The sequence below is a fragment of the Canis lupus genome, chromosome 18 (assembly GCF_011100685.1).
Source record: "Canis lupus familiaris isolate Mischka breed German Shepherd chromosome 18, alternate assembly UU_Cfam_GSD_1.0, whole genome shotgun sequence".
NCBI classification, from domain to species: domain Eukaryota; kingdom Metazoa; phylum Chordata; class Mammalia; order Carnivora; family Canidae; genus Canis; species Canis lupus.
The window spans coordinates 56,310,334-56,332,844 of NC_049239.1; the positions used below are offsets into that span (position 1 = coordinate 56,310,334).

At 35.7% G+C, this 22,511-nt stretch overlaps 1 protein-coding gene across 4 annotated transcripts; it reads right to left on the bottom strand.

The window, feature by feature from the left end:
• Positions 1-516: 516 nt before the first annotated feature.
• On the bottom strand, positions 517-22,452 carry MS4A13 (membrane spanning 4-domains A13). Of its 4 annotated transcripts, none has more exons than XM_038564449.1 (7): positions 22,158-22,448; positions 19,619-19,733; positions 16,719-16,859; positions 13,395-13,451; positions 12,338-12,457; positions 8,160-8,255; positions 517-1,132 (listed from the first exon to the last, which is right to left on the bottom strand). In XM_038564449.1, exons 2-7 carry the CDS (start codon positions 19,670-19,672, stop codon positions 1,073-1,075), a joined length of 528 nt encoding a protein of 175 aa, XP_038420377.1. In that variant the 5' UTR covers positions 19,673-19,733; positions 22,158-22,448; the 3' UTR covers positions 517-1,072. The 4 variants fall into 4 exon arrangements, with proteins under 4 accessions (XP_038420377.1, XP_038420378.1, XP_038420380.1 ...); XM_038564450.1 differs by lacking the exon at positions 22,158-22,448 and adding an exon at positions 21,766-22,014; XM_038564451.1 differs by lacking the exon at positions 517-1,132 and adding an exon at positions 3,418-3,441 and having other exon boundaries at positions 22,158-22,450.
• Positions 22,453-22,511: the final 59 nt, after the last annotated feature.

Consider the following 22,511-nt stretch of genomic DNA (forward strand, 5'->3'; position numbering starts at 1 on the left):
TGTATGACACTGCATAGTCTTGATTTGCTATCTGTTTGTTTCTTTCTGAAAAACTGCTTGTGGTGAGGTCTCTTATTTTTCTTTGATACTCTCGAGTTTAATATAGTCATTGGCACACAGAAGACACCTAGTATGTATTGAACTGATAGACATGAGCACTGAAATTCTTAGACCCATGAAATCTATCTTTTTATAATATGAAATAACAATTGATGAAACCTCTTGAGAAACAAGGCAGAAAACAAACAAAAACAAAAACAAAAACAAAAACCCAGCAGCACATCTAAAAGAGAGCTACATGAACTCAGTGGCATGGCTAATATTGCTGAGCAAGATTTTCTGAAGTTCTGTCCCATATTAGAAGAGAGGGGGAATCTGAATTCAGAAAAGATTCTTGAGAAATTCTCATTGTGGAAAAGCAGCTTGTTTGCTTTGAAAAGCAATTGAACAGATGATCCAAGTAATGATAAGAAATAAGAATCAAGGGAAATGAAAGGGAAGAAAGATAGCAGAGACTCTTGGGGCAGAAGGGAACTTTAATGAGGAGAGGAGCAGTCAAAAAAGAACAATGAACAGACTTTGAGTTGGATGACTTTTGATTCCTATTTTGTTCAAGTAGAAGCTAGTTCAGGTAGAATAATTCATACTGAAATGTACTCCTCACTTGTAGGGGCATAAATTATTTAAAGTTTTCCTGAGAATTATTCAGTATCATGCTCCAAGTCTTTAGAGCCTGCACTCTAGAGACAATCACAAATTTTTTTTATGGTCTCTTATAAAAGTTCAATAGGGAGAGTTGACAGCTTCAGAGTTAGAGTTGACAGGTTCAGAGTACTTAGAAAATAAATTTTTCCTTGTAATAATATATTTAAATAGGGAAAAGCTTTCCACTTGGAGCCTACAAAAATATGTGCAGAGAAATTTCTTGAATACTAAGAAGAAAAATCCAACTTGTTTTGTATTTTCTTTTGCACAAAATCTGTGGGCTTTGTAGCAGCTTTGTTATACAGAGATATCATTAGGGCCCACATCAGGTATGAGCACCAGGAAAAATCTCACATTTCTAAGGTTTTTAAAAAGTGCTCTCAGCTTCCTCTGTAACAGCTGTGAGAGTATCTTCATTATGACGATTCTGAAAAAAAAATTGACCTCTTATAAGTCATATCATGCTTCCTAAGATCATATATGCAACAAATACTTAATTTTTAAAACCATAAGCAATAGTGATGTTTATAGAATAAAATGTTAGTGTCATGTGTCCTCTTTGTGTCCCAACTCTACTTCAATCCACTCTCTTAATTCCTACTAGATACTTGTAACCTTTTTTTTAAAGTAGGCTCCCCACATAGGGTAGAGCCCAACATGGGGCTTGAACTCATGACCCTGAAGTCAAGACTCGAGCTGAAATCAAATCAACAGTTAGATGCTTAACCAACTGAACCACCCAGGTGTTCCAGACACTTGTGACTTTTGGCATACTTCCAAACTTTAACAACAACTAAAAATTCTTCTTGAACATGAAAGGATGCTGGAACCCCAAAAGTTATTTTGTCATAGTATTTCCCAATTACTACCCAGTTTTTCCTTCCAAAAATAACTTGTCATTTAGACCCTTAGGTAATTAATCTTTTCTTTTCTTTCCAGTTTTCCTAGCTTGCATACTTCTGTAAACATTCTAGTTCGGCTTTAGTTTTGCCTGGTTTCAAACTTCATATGAATGGAATCATAAAGTATGCATTCTTTGAGTCTGACTTTATATACTTAACATTATATATGTGATAATCTTCCATGTTGTTAAGTATAGGTATAGTTCATTTTAATTGCTATGTAGAATGTTATTAGAGTAATATACTTCAATATATTCACCACTCACACATTCACATTGTTTCCACTTTGAGACTATTATGAATAATATTGGTATTTTTCTGGAAGTGTATCATAGTACATATGGACACACATTTCTGTTGGGTATAAACTAAGAAATAAAATTATTCATTAGGTATGCATATCTTAACTTTACATAATAATGCTCCAAAATTTTTCAAAGTTGTAATAATTTACACTTCAAGCAGGAGAGATTTCTTCTATTAATCAGCACCATCATCACTTAGAATCGTATTTTGAAAGTTAATCATTGTTAGGAAATGAATATCTCAGTGTAGTTTTAATGGTATTATTGAAATGACTGGATTTATGTCTGATATCTTGCCATTTGTTTTCTATAGGCCTTTGTCTTTTATATTTCTCCTTTGCCTATTAATACTTTCTGTATATTATCTTACTTCTTTGTTGATCCTTATTGTACTTTTTGAGTGTTCTTACTAGTCGAGTAATTAGAATGTGCATCTTAATTTATCACAAACTGCTTCAGTTATTTGCTACTTTAATTCCAATAAAGGAATTTTTTTTATTGCTGCCCTGTATAGAACTAGAGAGAAGACACCTAGAAAGTAAGTTTCAGTGCTTTTTGTAGGACACAGATACACACTTTACAAAATACTTTGCCAAAAAGAAAACTTATACCTCAGTATGAATACATAACAAGGAGTTTATCCCAGACCAGTTTAATTCTTGAGTGGGCTAATGGCCTGTGGCCCTCAGTGCAAGCCTTCAGTCTGTTCTAATGCATAGCCAGGCTTCAGAAGCACTGGTGGAAAATAAAGGAACCTGACCTTGGTCTCAGCCCTTAAGGGTTATTTTCTAAAGGCATGTTTTTGCCTTTCCTGAGTCTGTCATCTTTCCTTAGTTCTAGTCCTTTTGACTCTAGTTCATGACTCCTTTTAGTGTGAGTGAAGGGATGAACCAAGATACCTGGAGACTTTGTTCTCATGTAGCTCTATTCCTCCCATCTTCCTTTGTGCTATTATTGTCATATATATTATACCTGCATGTTATAAACTCAGCAATATAGGTTATAATTTATTTTATAATCTTATCTCTTAAAATTTCAGAAGAAAAACGAGACTATATATCTATAGAATAGAGGTTGGTAAACTCTGGAATACGGACCCAGTCCAGCGCACTACCTATTTTGGAAAGTTTTGTTGGAAGGAAACCATATTCATTCATTTATACATTGTCTATGGCTGCTTTCATACTACAAGGTAGAGCTGAGTAGTTGTAACAGATTGACTTAGGTTGATAATAACGTGACTTTAAAGTAAGGAGGTTATTTTGGATTATCTCGTTGGGCCCAATGCAATTTATATGTAACTGTCTTTTCATTCAGTTAAGGGAAGCACAAAAGGTATATTTATTTAGTTTTTTTTATATAGTCATCTGCAGTAATTACCTTTACCGATGCTCTTTATTTCTTCATGTGTTTTTGAGTTCCATCTGATATCACTTCCCTTCAGACTAAAGAGCTTCCTTTAGTGTTTCTTGTAAGGCGGGTCTCCTAGCCACATACTCTCTCTTTGCTCCTCTGTGTCTTTATTTCACCTGCATGTTTGAATGATTAGTTAAAGGTGCAGAATTGGTGCTTGACTGCTTTCCTTGAACACTTTGATGTGCCATCACATTGCCTTCAGGCCCCTGTTGTTTCTGATGAGAAGTCAGCTGTTAAACTTACTGTTGTTCTATTGTACAGAAAATCATTTTTCTCTTGTTGCTTTTAAGATTTTCTTTTTTTAGTTCAGTTTTGTTCTCAGGTGCCTAGGAGTGAATCTCTTTGTGATTATTCTAATTGAAGGCTACTGAGCTTCTTACATGTGTAGAATAATATTTTTCATCAAATTTAGGAAAATTTTTGACATTATTTCTTCAAGTATTTTTCCTGTTCCCTCATTTTCTGGGATTCTCATTATTCATATGTTGGTATACTGGATGGTGTCCCAAAGATCTCTGAGGCTCTATTAATTTTTCTTCTTTTTATTTCCTGTTCTTCAGATTGGATGATCTATATCATTCTATGATGTTTGCTGATTTTTGTCTTTATTTATTTATTTATTTATTTATTTATTTATTTATTTTTGTTTTTGTTTTTGTTTCTTTGTCTTCTTTTAGCACAAATCTTTTTTTCATTCCCTCTGGTGAGTTCTTTATTTCAGGAACTGTATTTCTAAACTACAGAATTTCCATTTGATTCTTTCTAATAATTAGTATCTCTTTTATTTATATTATTATTTATTAAAAAGTAATAGTTTTATTGAAATATAACATATACAAAGAACTGAACATATTTAATGGATGCAATTAGACAAATTTAGACTATGCAAACTCATAATATCACAAGGTAATAGATATTCATACTCTTATTTGATGAGTCATTGTTATCATTTTTAATGTTAATATTAACTAGTATGTTAATTTTTAAAGATTTTATTTATTTATTTATTTATTTATTTATTTATTTATTTATTTATTTATTTATTTTTAGATTTTATTTATTTATTCATGGTAGACCGAGAGTAAGACAGAAACATAGGCAGAGGGAGAAGCAGGCTTCCCACGGGGTGCCTGATGTGGGACTCGATCTCAGGACCCCAGGATCACGATCTGAGCCAAAGGCAGATGCTCAACCACTGAGCCACCCAGGCATCCCAAATACGTTAATTTTTTAATATTTTTTTCTTTACTTCTTTAAAGTCTTTCTTTCTGAAAGCCAACATTTGTCATTCTCTTCCCCCCAAAACTGTAGCTACTGGCTGCTCTTTTTTTAAGTGTATATGTTACCATTTCCTGTTCTTTGCATGTCATATTTTTGTTGTTGAAAAATGGATATTTTAGACAATATATTGTAGTGACTCTGGTATCTGATTCCCTTATCTTCCCCCAGAGTGCTTGTTATTGCTCCCTTTTGTGACTTGCCTATACTAATTTTGTGGAGTCTGTCTCCCTGCAGTGTGTGGTCTCTGACATGTCTACTTACTTTTTTCATTTATTTAAATTCACATTTTTATTTTTAAGACTGGTTTAAGGGGAATCCCTGGGTGGCTCAGTGGTTTAGTGCCTGCCTTTGGCCCAGGGCATGATCCTGGAGTCCCGGGATCAAGTCCCACATCAAGCTTCCTGAATGGAGCCTGCTTCTCCCTCTGCCTGTGTCTCTGCCTCTCTCTCTCTCTCTCTCTCTCTCTCTCTCTGTGTGTGTGTGTGTGTGTGTGTGTGTGTGTGTCTTTCATGAATACATAAATAAAATCTTTTAAAAAAAGACTGGTTTAATGGGGTTCTTCTCTGGTCAGCATAAGTAGTCAGGCAATGACTGGTTAGAGGTTGTTAAGGGCAGCACTGTGTCCCCCTAAAGTTCAATATGTTAAAGTCCCAACTCCCAGTGCCTCAGAATGTGAGATCGAGTCTTTAAAGCAGTAATGAAGTCATAATAAAGTCATTACAGTGGGTTTTAATCCAATGACTGATGTCCTTATAAGATGAGGAGACATACAGAGGGAAGACCCTGTGAAGATGTAGGGAGAAGACAACCATCTAAAGCCCAAGGAGATGAACACCTAGACACCTATGCTTTGCAGCATTTCACTAGGGAAAAGAATGTAATGTAATTCATGAAAACTGAGGGACTAAACACATATGAAGAATGAGAGCTATAAATATGTACAATTGATATTTGCATTATGGACTTTCACCATCTTCAGCATTTGGCAAAACACTTTAAAGAGGGAGGAACTGGAAATTTGCAAAACTGTAAAAAGACATTGCCTGTTATTTGAGGAACATGGCTTACAAAATTCTCTTGGTTGCTCCAAGGTCCCATATTCCTTTTAGAGAAGCAATTTTAACTCAAATACCAGGGCTTTGATCATTTAAATAATCTAATCTAACCCCTCTATTCACCTAATATCACATGCCAAACACATAAGGTGTTTTCCTTATTATGTAGCCCACTAAGAGCTACAGCAAGAAACTGGAAAAAAAAACTGTAATACAAATTTCTTGGTGGCTTTTTTGGTAGGGAAGGGTGAATACAGCTGATTACTCTGAATGACCAGAAATTTGTAATTTTTTGTCTTTGGAGATTTTTTTTCCGTGGATTTCTTTCTGTACCTTGCTTAATTATATCTGTAAAGGCTATTTTACACAAATATAAGGGCCAACTGTTAGAAAATTATGCATGCCAAAAGAAGTAATATCCTTCCCACTATAGGTCACATAAGCTTCTCAGTTCTTCTAGGGGAGGGAACAATTTTTTACTACATGCTACATTGACCCCACCCTCACTTGCCCCAACAACATATAATTTGTTTCTTCATTCTCATTCATTTCTTCTTTCATATATTTAATTTAAAAATTTGAATCTCTCCAACTATATGAAGTAGTTTGCCCATTATTTGAGATGAGATACATGATTAATTCATCAGTTCATTTATTCAGCACATATTTTGTGTGCTCACTCTTGTACAGGGCACATGAGATAAAATGATCCATGAAAGAGATATGTTCTGTACTGACATGGAACTTGTCCTATAGAGAGAGTCACTAGTGTTAAATTCTACTCTTCCTTTAGAAAATAAATAAATAAATACATAAAAATAAAACCCATGGAGAGAGGCCTCAGAACCCTACCAACACCTTGATCTTGGAATTCCAGCTTCCAGAATTGTGAGAAAATAAATTCTTGTTAAGTCACATAGTCTGTGGTAGTTAGAGTAGCCCTAGGAAAGTAATATACACTTTGAGCCAGTAAGACTTCTATACTCAAAATGGAACCTGGGGTGGAGGCTAGGAGGAATTGGAGCAGTCTCAAAATAGAATATCACAGACACCCACCCACTATTCTTACTGAGGTTTAGTAAATTTTTTTAAGTAAAAAAATGTTTGTTGTATGCTTTGGTAAATTCCCAGAATCTTTAAAAGGTTGTTTATTGACAGTCTGTCCAGTTTTATCATTTCTTTTTAGGGAAGCTTTGCTATATCCTCACTCAGCCATTCTGGAAGCCCCACTCATTCCCTATTCTTAGAAAACTCTTTTTCCCATGTTACTTCTACACTTCAGTTAGTCCCTGTAGGGAGGTCTTTTCTTATTAACCTATGTAAAAATAATCTTTGCTTTATCTCCTTTTCATATTACTCCATAACACTTTTCACTTCCTTAAATTATTTTATATCTATATATAGATATAGATATATACTCATAAATATATATGTGTGTGTGTATATATATATATATATATATACACACAAACACATATGCATATATATTTGTTGTTTTTCTCCTCCACCAAAATGCAAGCTTCCTGATGGTAGGGATGTTGCATTGTTAATCATTGTGTCCTTAGTGCCTATTACAATGCCTAGTAAGTAGTAGGCCCTCTGTATATATTTGTGAAAGAATGAATGAGTGTAGATATCTAATTTTTTGTTTTGTTTTGTTTTGAGAGAGAAGAGAGAGCACACAAGAGCAGCGTTGGCAGGGGTAGAAGGGTAGAGAGAGAGAGAGAGAATCTTAAGCAGGTTCCACACCCAGTGGGAAGCCCTATGCAGGTCTCAATCTCGTGACTCTGATATCATGACCTGACTGGAAGTCAAGAGTTGGATGCTTACCAACTGAGCTATCCAGGCACCTTGATATCTAGTTTTTTTTTAAGCTTGTGATAAAATAATCATTCTCATAAACTTTGATAACATCCTCAAATGCTATAATAATCCACAGCACTATAAAAGTACTATAAAAGTATAAAAAATAAAATGTCATTATACTTCTAGGAATCAACTACCTACAGAAATACTAGTCTTATATGCAAAGATCATTGTTTATAATTTTTTAAAAACTGGAAAAAAGCTATATATGCAGCAAGAAAAAATGTGAAAATAAATACTAATGAAAAGTATGATGCTACTAAAAGGCATTTTATAATGAAAAGATGTTTATGATAGATGAGAAAAATACATGTGACAAACATTATGAATATGAATTACATGATTAGTAAACAAGAAAACTGTGTGTGTGTGTGTGTCTGTGTCTGTATGTATTTTTTGTTTAGATTTGGGTGTGTGTGTATGATGAGGACTACAGTAAGAGGACTTTTTACTCTATAATTTTACTTTATAGTTTAATGTATAACTTAATAAATAATGAAAAATTTTAAAGAAAATATTGTGACATATCCCATTTTCATGAGTTCTAACATATTGTATCATCTCCTTATAGAATGTATGTGCTAGAAATCAGCATCTCTTGATTTGCCAGAGAGTAGATAAATACTTACCAAATCAATACAGCCAAAGATTGAGTATGTTAATGCAATAGAAAATTCCAAGGGGTAAGATATCAGTAAAACCCGTGAAACTTCTCTTCCAAGTTTCTGAAACCAGAAAATAGGGAGAGGTCTTGCATTACTATATTTAATAAGTGCAAATATGTTCACAGAAGGACCTCCTACTATAAGAGTCAAGGAAAATAGGAAAAATAAATAAGCTGCTTTCACCATTCGACTTTCCTAAGTCATTTCTACTTCTTTGTCTTCCACTCTACTTTTCCTAGCCTTAATTCCCACAGTTCATTATCTTCAGCTTCCACTGGTGGTCTTCATCACTCAGCACTCTTGTCTCACTTCTTAAAACTATTCATTCTCATTATTCTTTTCATCACAGAGTCTCTATCTAAGCTCTTCAATTAATAATATTAGACTCTTCTGTCTCCAGTAATAACTACTAAAGACACTTTATCAATCAATTTTCATGTATTAAAACAACTGTTACTAATTACAGACCTTCTTAAATTTGTATGTATGGTGATAAAAATCACACATAGAAATTGCTGTAGCAGGATGTGGAAGGATGAATAAATCCTCAAATAATATCTCACTTGGAAGTATACAGTGATTATAATTTTGCTGGGATAATAAAGCAGATCCCTTCTGTTGAGATCAGAAAGATATTTTCAACTATATATCAGGATGAATGATATTGGTCCTAATCTTGAAAATAAATGTAGTTATTGTGCTGGCTATAGAAAGAATGATTCAGACCTGGGAAGAATAACATTACAATTGCCTCTCCTTCAAGTCTTTCTCTTCTTCCTTCTCCATTTTTTTTGGATTTATTTACTATATTTTATACAAGAAACTATTAGATGCTAGGGATTAGATGGCAAATATGAAATGACAAAAAAAATCCCTACTTTCTCAAGGTTTATATATACTGAAGTAGAAAAGACAGAAAATAATGTAAGGTGACATATAATAAGGTTAAATATATCAGAATGGATAAAAACTTGCCCAGGAATTTTAGGGAACATGAAGTTGGACTGAGCCATTCATATCAAAGAAGGCTTCATAAAGAGGTAAGACATTGGAAACAAGAATAGGACTGAGAAAAATGAAGGAGGGAAGCAACATTCTAGGCAGCTTTAAATTTTTCATTTACTAGTTTTGTTGTAATGTATCTTATTCCAGAAAAAATGTAATAGCATACATTCAAAGTGTGACAAAATAATTAAGGAATGGAAACATAAAATAGAAACAATAATAAAACTAAAATACATATTACATGACCTATGGTTTGATAATGTGAGCAAAAAATTGAATGCAAGAATGAACATGTTTTAAGAAAATGATAAAGCGAGTTTAACTCAGTTACAGGGAGTGTATGATATTAACAAGAGGATAAAGAAAAGACTATGGAGGATTTAAAATAACAAGTTTCCTTATCAGAATTCTGATTTAATTTTGTTGGCAGAAACACAATTGTAGCACTTTAGCTGGGAAGTACTGGTGGCCTCTTAGTTGCTAAGATTATAAAAAGTCCTTTTCCCGACCCTTTTTTTTGTATGTGTGTTATTCTCAAATTCTGTCCCTGAAAATAGCAAGATATCTGCCAGAAAAGTTCAAACAAGCAAACAACAGCAAGAATGACTGAGTTCTTGACAGGTGATTTAGGCATTTAAGTCCAGCCTAAGTTAATAAGTGCCCTTTTCTTGCTTTAGTCAATTTGGGTTGTATTTCTTGTCACTTACAACCAAGGAAGCCCTAATTATTAAAAGTTAAGGTAAATAATGAACAATATGTGGTAATTGGGAAGATAGAGAAAAGAAGGGTAAAAGATTACATCAAGGTTTTGAACTTCAGAGGTTGAATAAGGGAGTCTTGCAGCACAGTACTTTTCAGGAGGCAAGTATTTTCCATTTAATATCTGTTTAATTTGAGATAGTGACAAGAGAAGCATATCCAAGTGAAACATCAAGCTGGCTATTAGAATAACATGCCTGGAGTCTGAGAGACAAAGTAGTTTAACTAATAGGTATATGTTAGCACTTTCTCCATTGGCATAAAGAAGCTGAGAAGCAGGGAAGTCAAGAAACTGTCCACAGAGTCACACACAGTGAGTACTGAAGACAGTGTTTGAGTAAAATCAGTCTGTCTGGATTTATCCTATCAACCATTTTGCTATATGAGAAGTGTGTTTCAGAGACATGCACTTTTTGGGATAGCTGAACCTACCTGGAAACACTAGTAACTTGATGAGTTTATGGGTTTAAGGAATCAGCTTGCATTCAGAAAAGCTGGCCTATAGTAAATCTTGTAAAATGTTGGCTGCCTTAGTGAATGTAGGAATAGGATTCTATAATGCCTCTAGGAGAAGACTGTGGGTTAGAGATGTGGGTCTAATATATAAATTCATTCATGTCATTAATCACAGCAAACAAAACTGAAACTTGTGCATTTAGGAGACTGTGAAATTGATCATTACTACTGAGTTCAGGTCAGATAAATACAGTCTACAATACTCTTTGCAAAAGATGGGTCCTGGATATTATGCTGTATTATCTTAAACTGATGATTATAAACTTCTGAATAAGAGTGGGCAGCTGAGTAATTTGAAAGAATCCTTCACTTAATAACCTAATTCTTCCTCCTTATCTCTGCCAAAATTAGAAATGAAGATGCCCAGATTGAATTTCCAGGGAAAATGGAGAATTTGTTTAAAATGTATAGGAAAAATCTAATGCGTACTTATTTAAATCAATCCATCACTCATTACACACAATCCATTTTGGGGTACTATTGCATCTTCTCTCATCCTTTCATTGTCCTCTAGGTTTCTGTTCTTCATGTTTGGATTCCTTCCACTGATGGTTCCTTTATCATATAGTGCTGGTGTAGAGAGGGAAATGTTGAGGTGGGGGGAGCAGGAAATTGATGTCTCATCTACAATGAGTCTTCTCATTAGAATTACTTTTGAATTAAAATTTTCAAGTTGTTATTTTTTGTTTTGTTATTCAGCAATAAAGAGGAGCTCTACTCTGATATGTTCTCATTTGAAACAGAAGAATTTTACAAGTATTGCTAAAGTCTTTTGGTGCACTAATATTCTGTAATTCTGAATTTAAAGCCAATACAATCGAAATAAATCAGTTGTGATATCAGTAAAAATATTCACATTTACTGGAGAATGTTACTATCTTAAGAAATACAGTTGGATGCCTGGGTGAAGAAATACAGTTGGATGCCTGGGTGGCGCAGTGGTTGAGCATCTGCCTTTGGCTCAGGTCATGATCCTGGGGTCCTGCGATGGAGTCCCACATTGGGCTCCCCACAGGGAGCCTGCTTCTCCTTCTGCCTGTGTCTCTGCCTCTCTCTGTGTGTTTCTTATGAATAAATAAAATCTTAAAAAAAGAAATAGTTATTTCTCTGGTACAAAGTATGTGATTGGATAGTCAATTAAATGGAAGCAAGACACATTCATGCACATTTAGCACGAGGACATAAAGCAAAATTCATGTGAGACAAAAAAAAAAAATAGGCTGTGTATGGGGGTGCCTGGGTGACTAAGTCAGCTGAGTGTCTGACTCTTGATTTTGGCTCAGGTCATGATCTCAGGGTCTCAGGATGGAGCCCCACAAAGGGATCCGTGCTCAGTTGGGTGTCTACTGGAGGATTCTTGCTCTCTCTCCCTTCTCTCTGCCTCCCCTCCACCTGTGCTCTAAAATAAATAAATACATCTTTAAAAAAACATGCTCAGTATGAAGAGCTCTGGGTTAAACCAGAAATTACCAGGTAGTCTATAATGCCAATTATATGAATCAGTAGCAGAATTATTTTGCTGATTTGGGGAATGGTTTTAAGGTCAGGACTATACTTTTCTTTCATTAAGAGAATCATCAGTGACCCCATGCCTAATGCATATATACTTATCAAGGAAGCCTTCATATTATTTACTTGTTTTAATTGGGCATGTCAGGAATTTAAACATTCTATTAATATTTACTAAAAAATCATGTTAGAATTACTTTTGAATTAAAATTTTCAATCAAGAGCTTACTACTTAAAGAAAATAATATTATGGAGGCCAGTAACAGCCTTATTTTACCTCTACAGTCTTTAAAGCCTCAGAAGAGAATTAAGATGTTTGAAATTAAGATGTTCCTAAAGAACTGGTCACTTACCGCTTGTCCATAATTCCTATATGACACGGAATTAAAAGAAGACAATTCAATTGTTGTTAGAACTGATGCAATAATTGCAATAATTATGCAGAAGATGTTAGTGGTCAAAGCACATGTAATCTGAAAAGAAGATATATGGTAAGCTTGTTGTATTCAGAATAAACACTTTGTTTAAACAGTTGGTATTGCTGAAAAAAATCATTTAGTCAAAGCTCTGATCTACTTTCTGAAGCTTTAGAGGTGCTGATATGCTTGCCATTAGAATAAAATACTTTCCTGGCTTATGTGAAACCCAGTTAATCTGGAGGGAACAGTGAACTATCACACCAATAGGCATCAGCCTTCCATTTGGGCTAAAAAATGTTGTAATTTATAATCTTCTGAGTTATTTGGAAGAAATATTAAGTACAGGATTTGAACAAAAGTAGTTCCACAGTAAAATGAAAAAGAAACAAAAAAGATGGAAAATGACTGCTCATAGAGATAAGCCAAATTAAAAAAAAAAAAGAAATAAGCCAAATGAGATTCATTGATTTTTAATCCAGGATTTTCATTCTCTAGGGAAATCCATCGATATCTTTGAATATAAGTTTTTATCTGTACAATTGTGAGATCATACTCATTGATTTTGTAGCTCTAAGAGTCTAAGATTTTTTTTTTCCTTCTCAATATCTTATCTATCCCATAGATGGATCTTCTGGAAAGATCTTCTACTGTATTACAAGATATAATCCTGTTCCCAAACTAGTTAGGAAAGTGAAGTTTTACAGTAATATTATGTCTATATATAAAGGCATTATTAATTTTTTTCTACTAGTAAAGTTCATACAATGTTAAAGGTATATTACCAACCCCCCCAAAAAAACCCTATATTTAAATTTAGAAACTTTACATAATGATTCTAACCATTATAGATTACAATCTACATTAAATTATGTGCTCCTAGCTTTTGTTTAATTCTTTATAAGTAGGGTAGGGTCTTTCATTGTTTAATCACTAAAACCTACTTAGCTGTATTAAAAGGGATTTCTAGGATACCCTAAGCATCTCCACTTACCATTCCTTGAGTTGGATGCCTTGTTGCTCTTATTATGGAGACTCCTGCAATGATAAACTGGATATAAAAACATATTTAATTTATAAATACTCATTGATAGTGCTCATCAACTTAAAATGTATTTTTAACAACTCCCTCTTTTAGGTAAATTATTTTTAGAATATCAAGAGTAACAAAATATAAAGAAGTTTCAGTAGAAGGGGTCAGAACAAGTAATGAAATGAAAGCTCACAGCAGGGTCATTTAATCACAGAAACATAGGGGACAGTGGGCAGAATTCAGGTTGTGGTATATGCCAAAGACGACTTAAAGGGTCCTGAATCAAGGGCCAAGTTTGCTTATATTTGTGCAAGCTTTCTGAACTCACCTGATTAGCATTCCAAATGCTATCCTTCCTAATAAAATGAAGCCACTGATTACAATTACTGTATATATATCCAGATACGAAAAAAGTGGCTCATGAGTCTACCCCAAATTGTGTTTGTACAAAATATACCTCTTGAGACTGTGGCCATTATTAATGTAATAATAATTCATGTTTTTGCCCTTTTTAAAAAAAAAAAGAATTTCCATTATTTCATACTAGGTTACATTGTCTATTTCCCAGAAGTGTAAAGCTATGCCATATTGTTTGAAGGTGAGTTGCATAATTTCCTTGAAATACTCCCTTTGTCTTATCTGTTCCAGTGTTTTTTTTTTTTTTTAACAAAAATCTAAGTCAAAGGATAATCTGTGGAAAAACAGCATTCAGGCTATACCAGTTATAGGAAGACTAAACCTTAAAGCTACTAACTCCTCCAGGATAACTTAAACTTACACACTAAGCACTTCATTTTGCAACAAAAGCTTAGATTTCTAAGGAATTAGACAATGAAAGGAAGAATATAAAGTTGAACTTTAAACCGGAGTGCTCTGTAGCTAGAGTATCAAACCATGAGCTTCACAAAATGTCTTTCAAAAGTTTATGACAGTTTTGCATTGGATTAAATTTAATTGAAATTTTATACTTTATTCCAGAAGCTATTTTTATAATGTACAATTAAACACTGACAGACATTAATCATTTATCTGATTGTCTGAAAATTCAATATTTTTTTCTAAAGCAATTCTTTGACATTTCTGAGCCAATGTATAGAGGCAGGGGATCTCCTAGACACTACTGCTTTCTCTATAGCACTCTCAAATGGTGGCCATTTTCTTTCTTTCTTTTTTTTTTTTTATTGGAGTTCAATTTGCCAACATACAGCATAACACCCAGTGCTTATCCCACCAAGTGCTCCCCTCAGTGCCCATCACCCAGTCACCTCAACCCCCCGCCCTTATAACATTGGTTCACATGTTGGGTAAGTGGTCTCCTCATCCACTGATGACTTGGTCACTCTACTCATGGTGATTTGAATTCTTGTCTCATTCTCTCTGTAATACTTCTTAAACCTTGGTAATTTATGTATATATGTGTGATCCTTCTAATACCTTGGGCTTGTGGTTCTTTGAATGTCTCTTCTCTAGTCCTCTGATTTCATCCTAGCTCAGTCACTCACAACCATATTCATTTTTTTTTTTTGTGCTTGTTTCTGCCAGTAAGTAGAACACCTTTCAAATCTCAAGTATCCCACTTTGACCACTAGCTTCTATATTTCTACATCACATCTTATAGTATCATAACTCTAACAATCCTTTGACCTCATCTGGATCTATAATCGAGGCCCTTACCTCCCTGTTATATTCCCTCCTTTACCAGCTTAAATTCCACGGCCAACTATTACACTCGCTTATGTACACTTTCAACTCCTTTGCACTATTCTTGTTGGATCATAGATGCATGGTTAAACCCAAATTCTGATTAAATGCAGTTCTCCTTCTCACTGAATGCCTGAACCAATGCAGCCAAACAGGACCAGAGAAAGACACACAATCATCTTGGCACATCTCACTACACACATCATGTTCCTAAAGCTTAAGTGAGCTCTTAATGCTTACTGAAAGTCAAACTACTTTTGCACAATGCATATACTCTCTCACTTTTTCTAGATGACTATTTCATGTCCTCTCATCAAAAATCCAATCCATTATCCCATTCTCATTTTTAGCTCATGATCTGGCTTCCTAATTTGCTGAGATATTTGAAGCCATTGGAAGAAAAGTTCCATAAGCTCCCAACATCCCATCTACCTGCCTATCAAAATTTGTCCTTTCTCTTTGTTCCTCTACCTTTCCATCCTATTACCCATCTTGGCACTATTTACATTAAAGATGGATAATTCTTTCTTATGAGGGCTATCCTATATGTTGTGGGATATTTAGCCATATCCTTGGCTTCTGCCTACTAGATGCTCATCCCAGCTGTGAAAACCAAGAATGTCTCCAGACATCACCAAATATTCTCTAAGGGGCAAAACCACCTCTAGTTGAGAACCACTGCTAGAGATAAACTGTCCATGAACCAAAGTATTTATGTGTTCAGATTCATCATCTCTTGCCTACATGAGTCTAATAATCCCTCCCTCCATCCATTTATTTATATCGATTTTCCCTCTTCTGGTTTGGTCCCCTCAGTAAAAGACATGATACTTCCATCTTACTGAAACAAATAAGCAAACTTTCTCTTGACTGAAATTTCCTTCCAGCTACTACCCCATTTCTCAAGGCCACATTACACCAGCGTCCTTAAAGGAGTTGTATTTGCTGTGTCTAGTTCTTCTCTTCCTATTATTTCTTAAACCAACTAGTCAGGTTTTGCCTCACCATTCCTTGTCCAGTTTATTGCTGGCTCCCACACTGTTAACTCCAATGGTCAGTTCTCAGCCCTATTTGGCAAAATAACAGAATTTAATATAGTTTATCTTTCCCTATTTGTTCACTTAGTTTTGAGGTTGCCATGCTCCTCAAATTTTTCTACTACCTTATGGCTGTCTAGAAACCATAGAAGAAAGCAGGTAATGTCAAATTTAGATAATATTTGAGTATAGGCTTATTGTGTGAAGAAGGTAAGGACCCTAAATATGAAAATTAATCATGCTAATGGATATTAGGTTATGATTGTCTTTAACATATCTAAAGACACTCCAACCTATGGTTGTAATTGTGTATTCCCTTCTGTATCCACATTTCTTGGCAAAATGTGAGGTTTTGCCTTGTAAACTAAAGGTGCTCAAAAAAACGTTTGTTGAAAAAAGGAATTTGATATTGAATTAAGTCTACCAACATGGGATTTACTTACATAATTAGCCTGAAATCTCTGTTTAAAAACTGTTCCCTATCTTCCACTAGTGGCAAGAATAGGATTTACTGAATGATTAAATCATATAAACATATTTTACTCACAATAATGCCCCATAGAGAACATCCTGTTTTGTAAGTTATAGGTTCATACGTCCCAAAGACTCCTCTAATTTGTCCCATATACAAAATCAATAAGAAATACCACATGAAAACATGAAATATGCCAATCATAATCTGGACAGCCTGTGAGAAGAGAAGGTATTAGCACTGAAACTATGTGATTTATAACATAATAAATAAATTAACTATAAGAAACATGCAGTACTTTTATGAAAGATAAAAGTAAAATAGCAATGCACTTATCATGTATTTTCTGGACTGGTTAGCCCCAAAAGAAAGCCCTAACTAGGAAGTACTGAGGTTTACCAAATAGGAATCAGCCATACTTGGAGCATGCTCAAGTATGCTCAATAATAATTCTGGTCAATTCTCCCATAAATAGTTGATGATCTGACTCTACAATTGGCTATCCTCCATACCTATTAAGTAATGGCATGAGAGGAGAATACCGAAGGTATTTGGGGGAAAATACAGCTACTAATATATTTGGATGCAGGAAGTCATGCATCCAATATATTCTTGTAAATTAGTAATTTATGAAGGTTGAATCACTTTTTGCATCTTTTAAAGACTTATCTTTGCTTTCAAGGCATATTTGGTATCTATCTTTTTCACAAGTATGCTGCAGTAAGGTACAGTCCAACATAGAGATGCAGAGTACCTAGTGTAGATTTACTTGTACAAGGTTTTCCTATTGGATAGGGGATGGGTTGGTGGAGGGGAAAATTATTACTCAATTTTAATTTGTAAGATATTACAATCCAAGCAAATATGTGCCAGTAAATTTATTTCTCAATTTATAAATGAACATGTATTTCATATACTGAATCACATTTTTAATTACTCTTTAAAAATTTCTGAGGTTGGGGCATCTCCTGGCTCAATCGGTAGAGCATGATGCTTGATCTCAGGGTTATGAGTTTAAGCACTATGTTGGGTGTGGAGCCTACTTAACAAAAATAAAAAATAAAAAAAAATTCAGAGGATATATTATTTTCACTTTAATATAAACTTTATTTTAATTAATTTTTAACATATTTTATTTATTTATTCATGAGAGACAGAGAGACAGAGGCAGACATAGGTAGAGGGAAAAGCAGGCTCCCCCAAGGGAGCCTGATGTAGGACTAGATCCCAGGATCCTGGGATCACAACCTGAGCCAAAGGCAGACGCTCAACCACCCAGGAGCCCCTTAATATAAACTTTAATAGTAAGCTATTTAATGATTTAACTTTAATAGTCTCAGCTCTTTGTAAAGCAAGTAATCTAAAAATACATAAATGCAATTGGCTAATATTAAAGATATATTTTAGAGAATTCTCTTTTATAGAAAGATCACTTTTTGTTAACAATCTTATGCATTTTTATAGTTTTAGAATTTAAGATTTCCTCTGCATCTAATTTGGAAGAAAGGCATTATTTTCAGAGATACTTTGGATTTGATTGGGAGAAAATCCTTTACTAGATTGCAAAATCCTTAAGAGCCTGGACTTTAGCTGTCTCACTGTTGTCACCAGTCTCCAAAAGCGGGTACCCAGCATACCTCTTGCATAAGCACATTAGTATGGAGAATATTAATTCCACATGACTTTCCCAACTCTTAAATGAGTGAGCTTGAAAGATAGTGTCTCCTTTTATAATTGGCGGTTATCCTATATAATACTAGGAAATATTTAAGTAGCCAAAGCTTGAAAAGAACTCTATAAGAAAGCAAGGCTGCTAGTGTGTGGAGAACAAGCTGGGTTTTTTCACTTAAAAATGGTTTTTGACTTAGATCCAATGAATGGGACTTTAGGAGGTCATAGGCCTCTCCCACACACACACCAAAAATATAAGCGCAAATGATTACGATACATACATGAAGCTGGGGAGGAGATTCCGCACTTTCTTCCTATGTCCAAAAGGGTCTGTGACTCCAAAAAGATTATAAACTTCTGCTGAAGTCAGGCGGGAGACTTAGACAATTAATCTACAGAGTGGCTAAGTTCAAAGGAAAAGTTCTTTCTCCTTTAGATGTGAAAAAGCATGATCTTCATAATTCCTTGGTGTTTATTAAGAGCTAGCTCAGCTGTTTACAATTGAAGAGACAAACTAATAATCATCCTATTGCATAGACATCAATACAGTAATTGAAAGAGATCAGCAATAGATCCCTTTCCTGGTTTAAGAAAAAAACACTTTCTTTTATTCTTTTTTGGGATTTACTATCCTATGTATGTTGGTTTAGTCACTATGCTTATATATAAGCATATATTTATGAAGAGACATGAGTGATCAGCCAAAATTTGTAGAAGACAATCAATATTTAAAAAAATATTTTTGGGTGAAGGGGAGTGGGAGATACAGGAAGATTGCAGATATGGAATGAATAAGGCACAGGAATAAAAGGCACAGCACAAGGAATATAGTTAGTAATACTGTTAAGCATTATATGGTGACAGATGGTAGCTATGCTTGTGATAAGCTTAACATAATGTAGAGAGATGTCAAATTATTACATTGAACACCTGAAACTGATGTAACATTGTGTGTCAACTGTACTTAAATTTTTTTTTTAAATCCATTTTGAGGGATCCCTGGGTGGCTCAGTGGTTTAGCGCCTGCCTTCAGCCCAGGGCGTTATCCTGGAGTCCCGGGATAAAGTCCCACATCAGGCTCCCTGCAGGGACCCTGCTTCTCCCGCTGCCTATGTCTCTGCCTCTACCTCTGTGTGTGTCTCTCATGAGTAAATAAATAAAATCTTTAAAAATAATAATAAAATAAAATCCATTTTGACCCTTTTGACTTAAGCAAATAAGCCCCTCTCCAGATTCAAGAATAATCCTTAGTAAATTGAAGTAGTGCATAGTCCTGAATTTAGTCAAAGTGAAGTTTTACTTACCCCTAAAACAAGACTATCTGCTGGAGAGATTTTTGAACACATACATGGAGCCATACTACCAGCATTTCTTCTAGATGATTATGCTTCTAATCTTTGGTGATATCTTTATTAACTTCTACAAAACAATACAAAACATATATATACACTTTGCTCAAAAGAAGATACTTAAGTTTGATTCTTTCCTTGTTTTACAACCACCTCCCCAAACTATGAAGCAATTGCTCTCTCCTTTCTGTGCCTAACTTCATAAAGGCATCAGCTTGCATCTTCCTGTTCTGAATAACGGCCTCCATAAGTGAAAAGCCTCTCTCTACAACTAAAATATAAAGGCATATTACAATCATTTTTTCTAAGTAGTAAACAGTGGCTCTGGATGATAAAATATGAAGAATGCTTAGGGAACAGTGTTAGAGAATTTTCAGCAAAGCTTTTAACAAATTATTTGCAATTCATAATCAGTTCAATGCAATTCATTATGACATGTTTGCGTTTCAAAACCAAGTTCTTGTACTTAAATTGATCATGGGTTTATGATATTTTTTTCTGATACATACTTGCTATCTAGTTCTTCTTTCTATATGAAAGAACTTTTTCTGCCACCAGACAACTTACCAAAGTTGCTTCCGCAATCCTAAAGGCTTCTCCTAGGAGTTCTTTTGTTGTTGTTTCTTCCCCCATCCCCCATTATTCCTGCATTTCTCCCTGGTGTTTAGGAAACCTTGCTGATAACTATATCCTTTGTAGATCTGACATTACATTGTTCTACATCTTCTAATATGCCATACTTAGGTCAATAACACGAATCATGCCACTTAGCCAGGTGATTATCTAATGGATGATCTTAAACCCTGAGCCTTGGTCCTTTCAAAAGGAGGGTTTGAGTCAATGACCTCTCACTCCCTGTACCCTTAAAATCTCATGATTTGATTATTTTAATGAGTCTTCAGTTTCTAAGATTGACTTTCCGAATATCCCTTAATTCTATAAAGTACAGAGACAGAAAAAAGCTAGGTAAGAATTACAAGACCTACTGGCTGTAGAGAAAATACTATGTTAATAATTTAAGTATAAATAATAAGTCTCATGTATTAAACACCACCTTTGAGAAATATCAAAGAAAGGGTACAGTTGCCTAAAGGCAATCAAGGCAATCATTCTGTCATGCTTAAATGAAAGACACAGAATTAAAGAATTAATATATTAAGTAACAGGAAGTCATGTCTAGATTGCTGTTGTCACTTTCGAGATAAAAGGAAAATAAGAAAACGTAATTACTCCTGAGATGGAGACCAGCATTGGGTTCCTTGCTCAGCAGAGAGGCTGCTTTTCCCTCTCCCTCTGTCCATCTCCCCACCTGTGCTCATGCTCACTCTCTCACTCTCTATCTCAAATAAATAAAATCTTTAAAAAAAAAAGATAGTCCTTTTATGTATGTATAAAAATTCTTTTCACAGTTGATAGTGGAAGCATCATGAGTGACTTGGGCAGAATATGTAGCAACATTATAGTTTCCATCAAGCCCCCTCCCAAATCTCCCCAGGTGAAGTATTCACTAAAATACAAGAAAGAAACAGACTGTGTGTTTAAAATTCTTTAGCTTAGTTGATGGAAGGAAGAAACTACGCAATATATTTCTGAAATATAAAATACAAGAAACTACAATATATTTCTTTGGCTTAATTGATGGAAGGCAGAAAAAAGAAATGTATTCCTAAAATATAGGAAATACAAGAAATCACAATATATTTCTGGAACAAATAATGGTTAAATTTTTTTACAAAAGCATTCTATTCTATGACCAGTTAAGTATTTCATTTTTGTAAAAAAAAAAAAAAAAAAAAAAAAAAAAAAACTCTAAATAAAAAACAAAACTTACTAATTTGTTTTTATTTTCTGGAGAGCCCATCCCTAAACCAAAAAGCATGTTCCAAAGAACAAGCAGAACAAGCCTCCAGCCCTATCCCCAACCCTATCCTCATCCCATACACTCGCTTTATGACACACAACTTTTCCAACAGTCGACAGAGAGCACATGTCTGGAAACCACTTCTCCATTTTTAGCAGATACGACTCCTCCTGTCCTCAGAATACAGCCCAAACCCTTCGGCAGGTTGGATAAAGCCCCTGAGGAGCTGCTCCCTGCGCACCTTCGGGCCTCACCCGGGCCCTCCCTGGGTTTGGCCCCTCAGGCCTCCGCAGCAGCCTGCTTTGGAAAGCGTCCGCGGCCCCTCTCCTTCTCCCCTACGCGGCATCAGTGTCGTCTAACTCTGGACGCTCGGGACCGGCTCCCAAGGCAGCGGGAGCTCCCGGAGCTCCCGGAATTCACTTCTGCCCACTCAGGGCCGGTCCTGGGCTGTGACTGAGGGACTCCGGCTGGACGAGGCCACACGGGCCGGGGCGCGGACACGGCTGAGGCCCGGCGTCTGCACCAGCGCAGACCGGGCAGGAGAGCGAGGGTGGGCGGCACCGCACTCGGTCTCCGCGCCGCTTTTCGCCTTTTAACACTTAAGAAATACTGTAAGCGAAGCGACATCATTACCCTTCATTTTACGCGGTCAAGGTCCTAGGGATTGAGTTTCGCCTTCTCAGGCCCAGGCCCGGGCCCGGGCCCAGGGAGGACCCCCGCGGGGGCTGGTCTCCCCGCCCAGGAGCACCCCTCAGCGCCGGTCTGGGTCTTCCCGCCAGTGCCCAGGCCCAGAGCGAGAGGCGGATCTCAGCGGGCGGCGCCCCTAGAGCCAGGTCCCCCCGCAAGCATCGCTGAAACAGCAAGGAGCCCGGGACCCGGCGGCCCTCAGGCTCCTCAGGCTCCTCAGGCTCCTCAGGCCGCGCGGGCCTCCAACGGCAGCAGCCCCGGCGCTGCCCTCGTGCGCCTGCGCATCCACTCCGGCGGGGC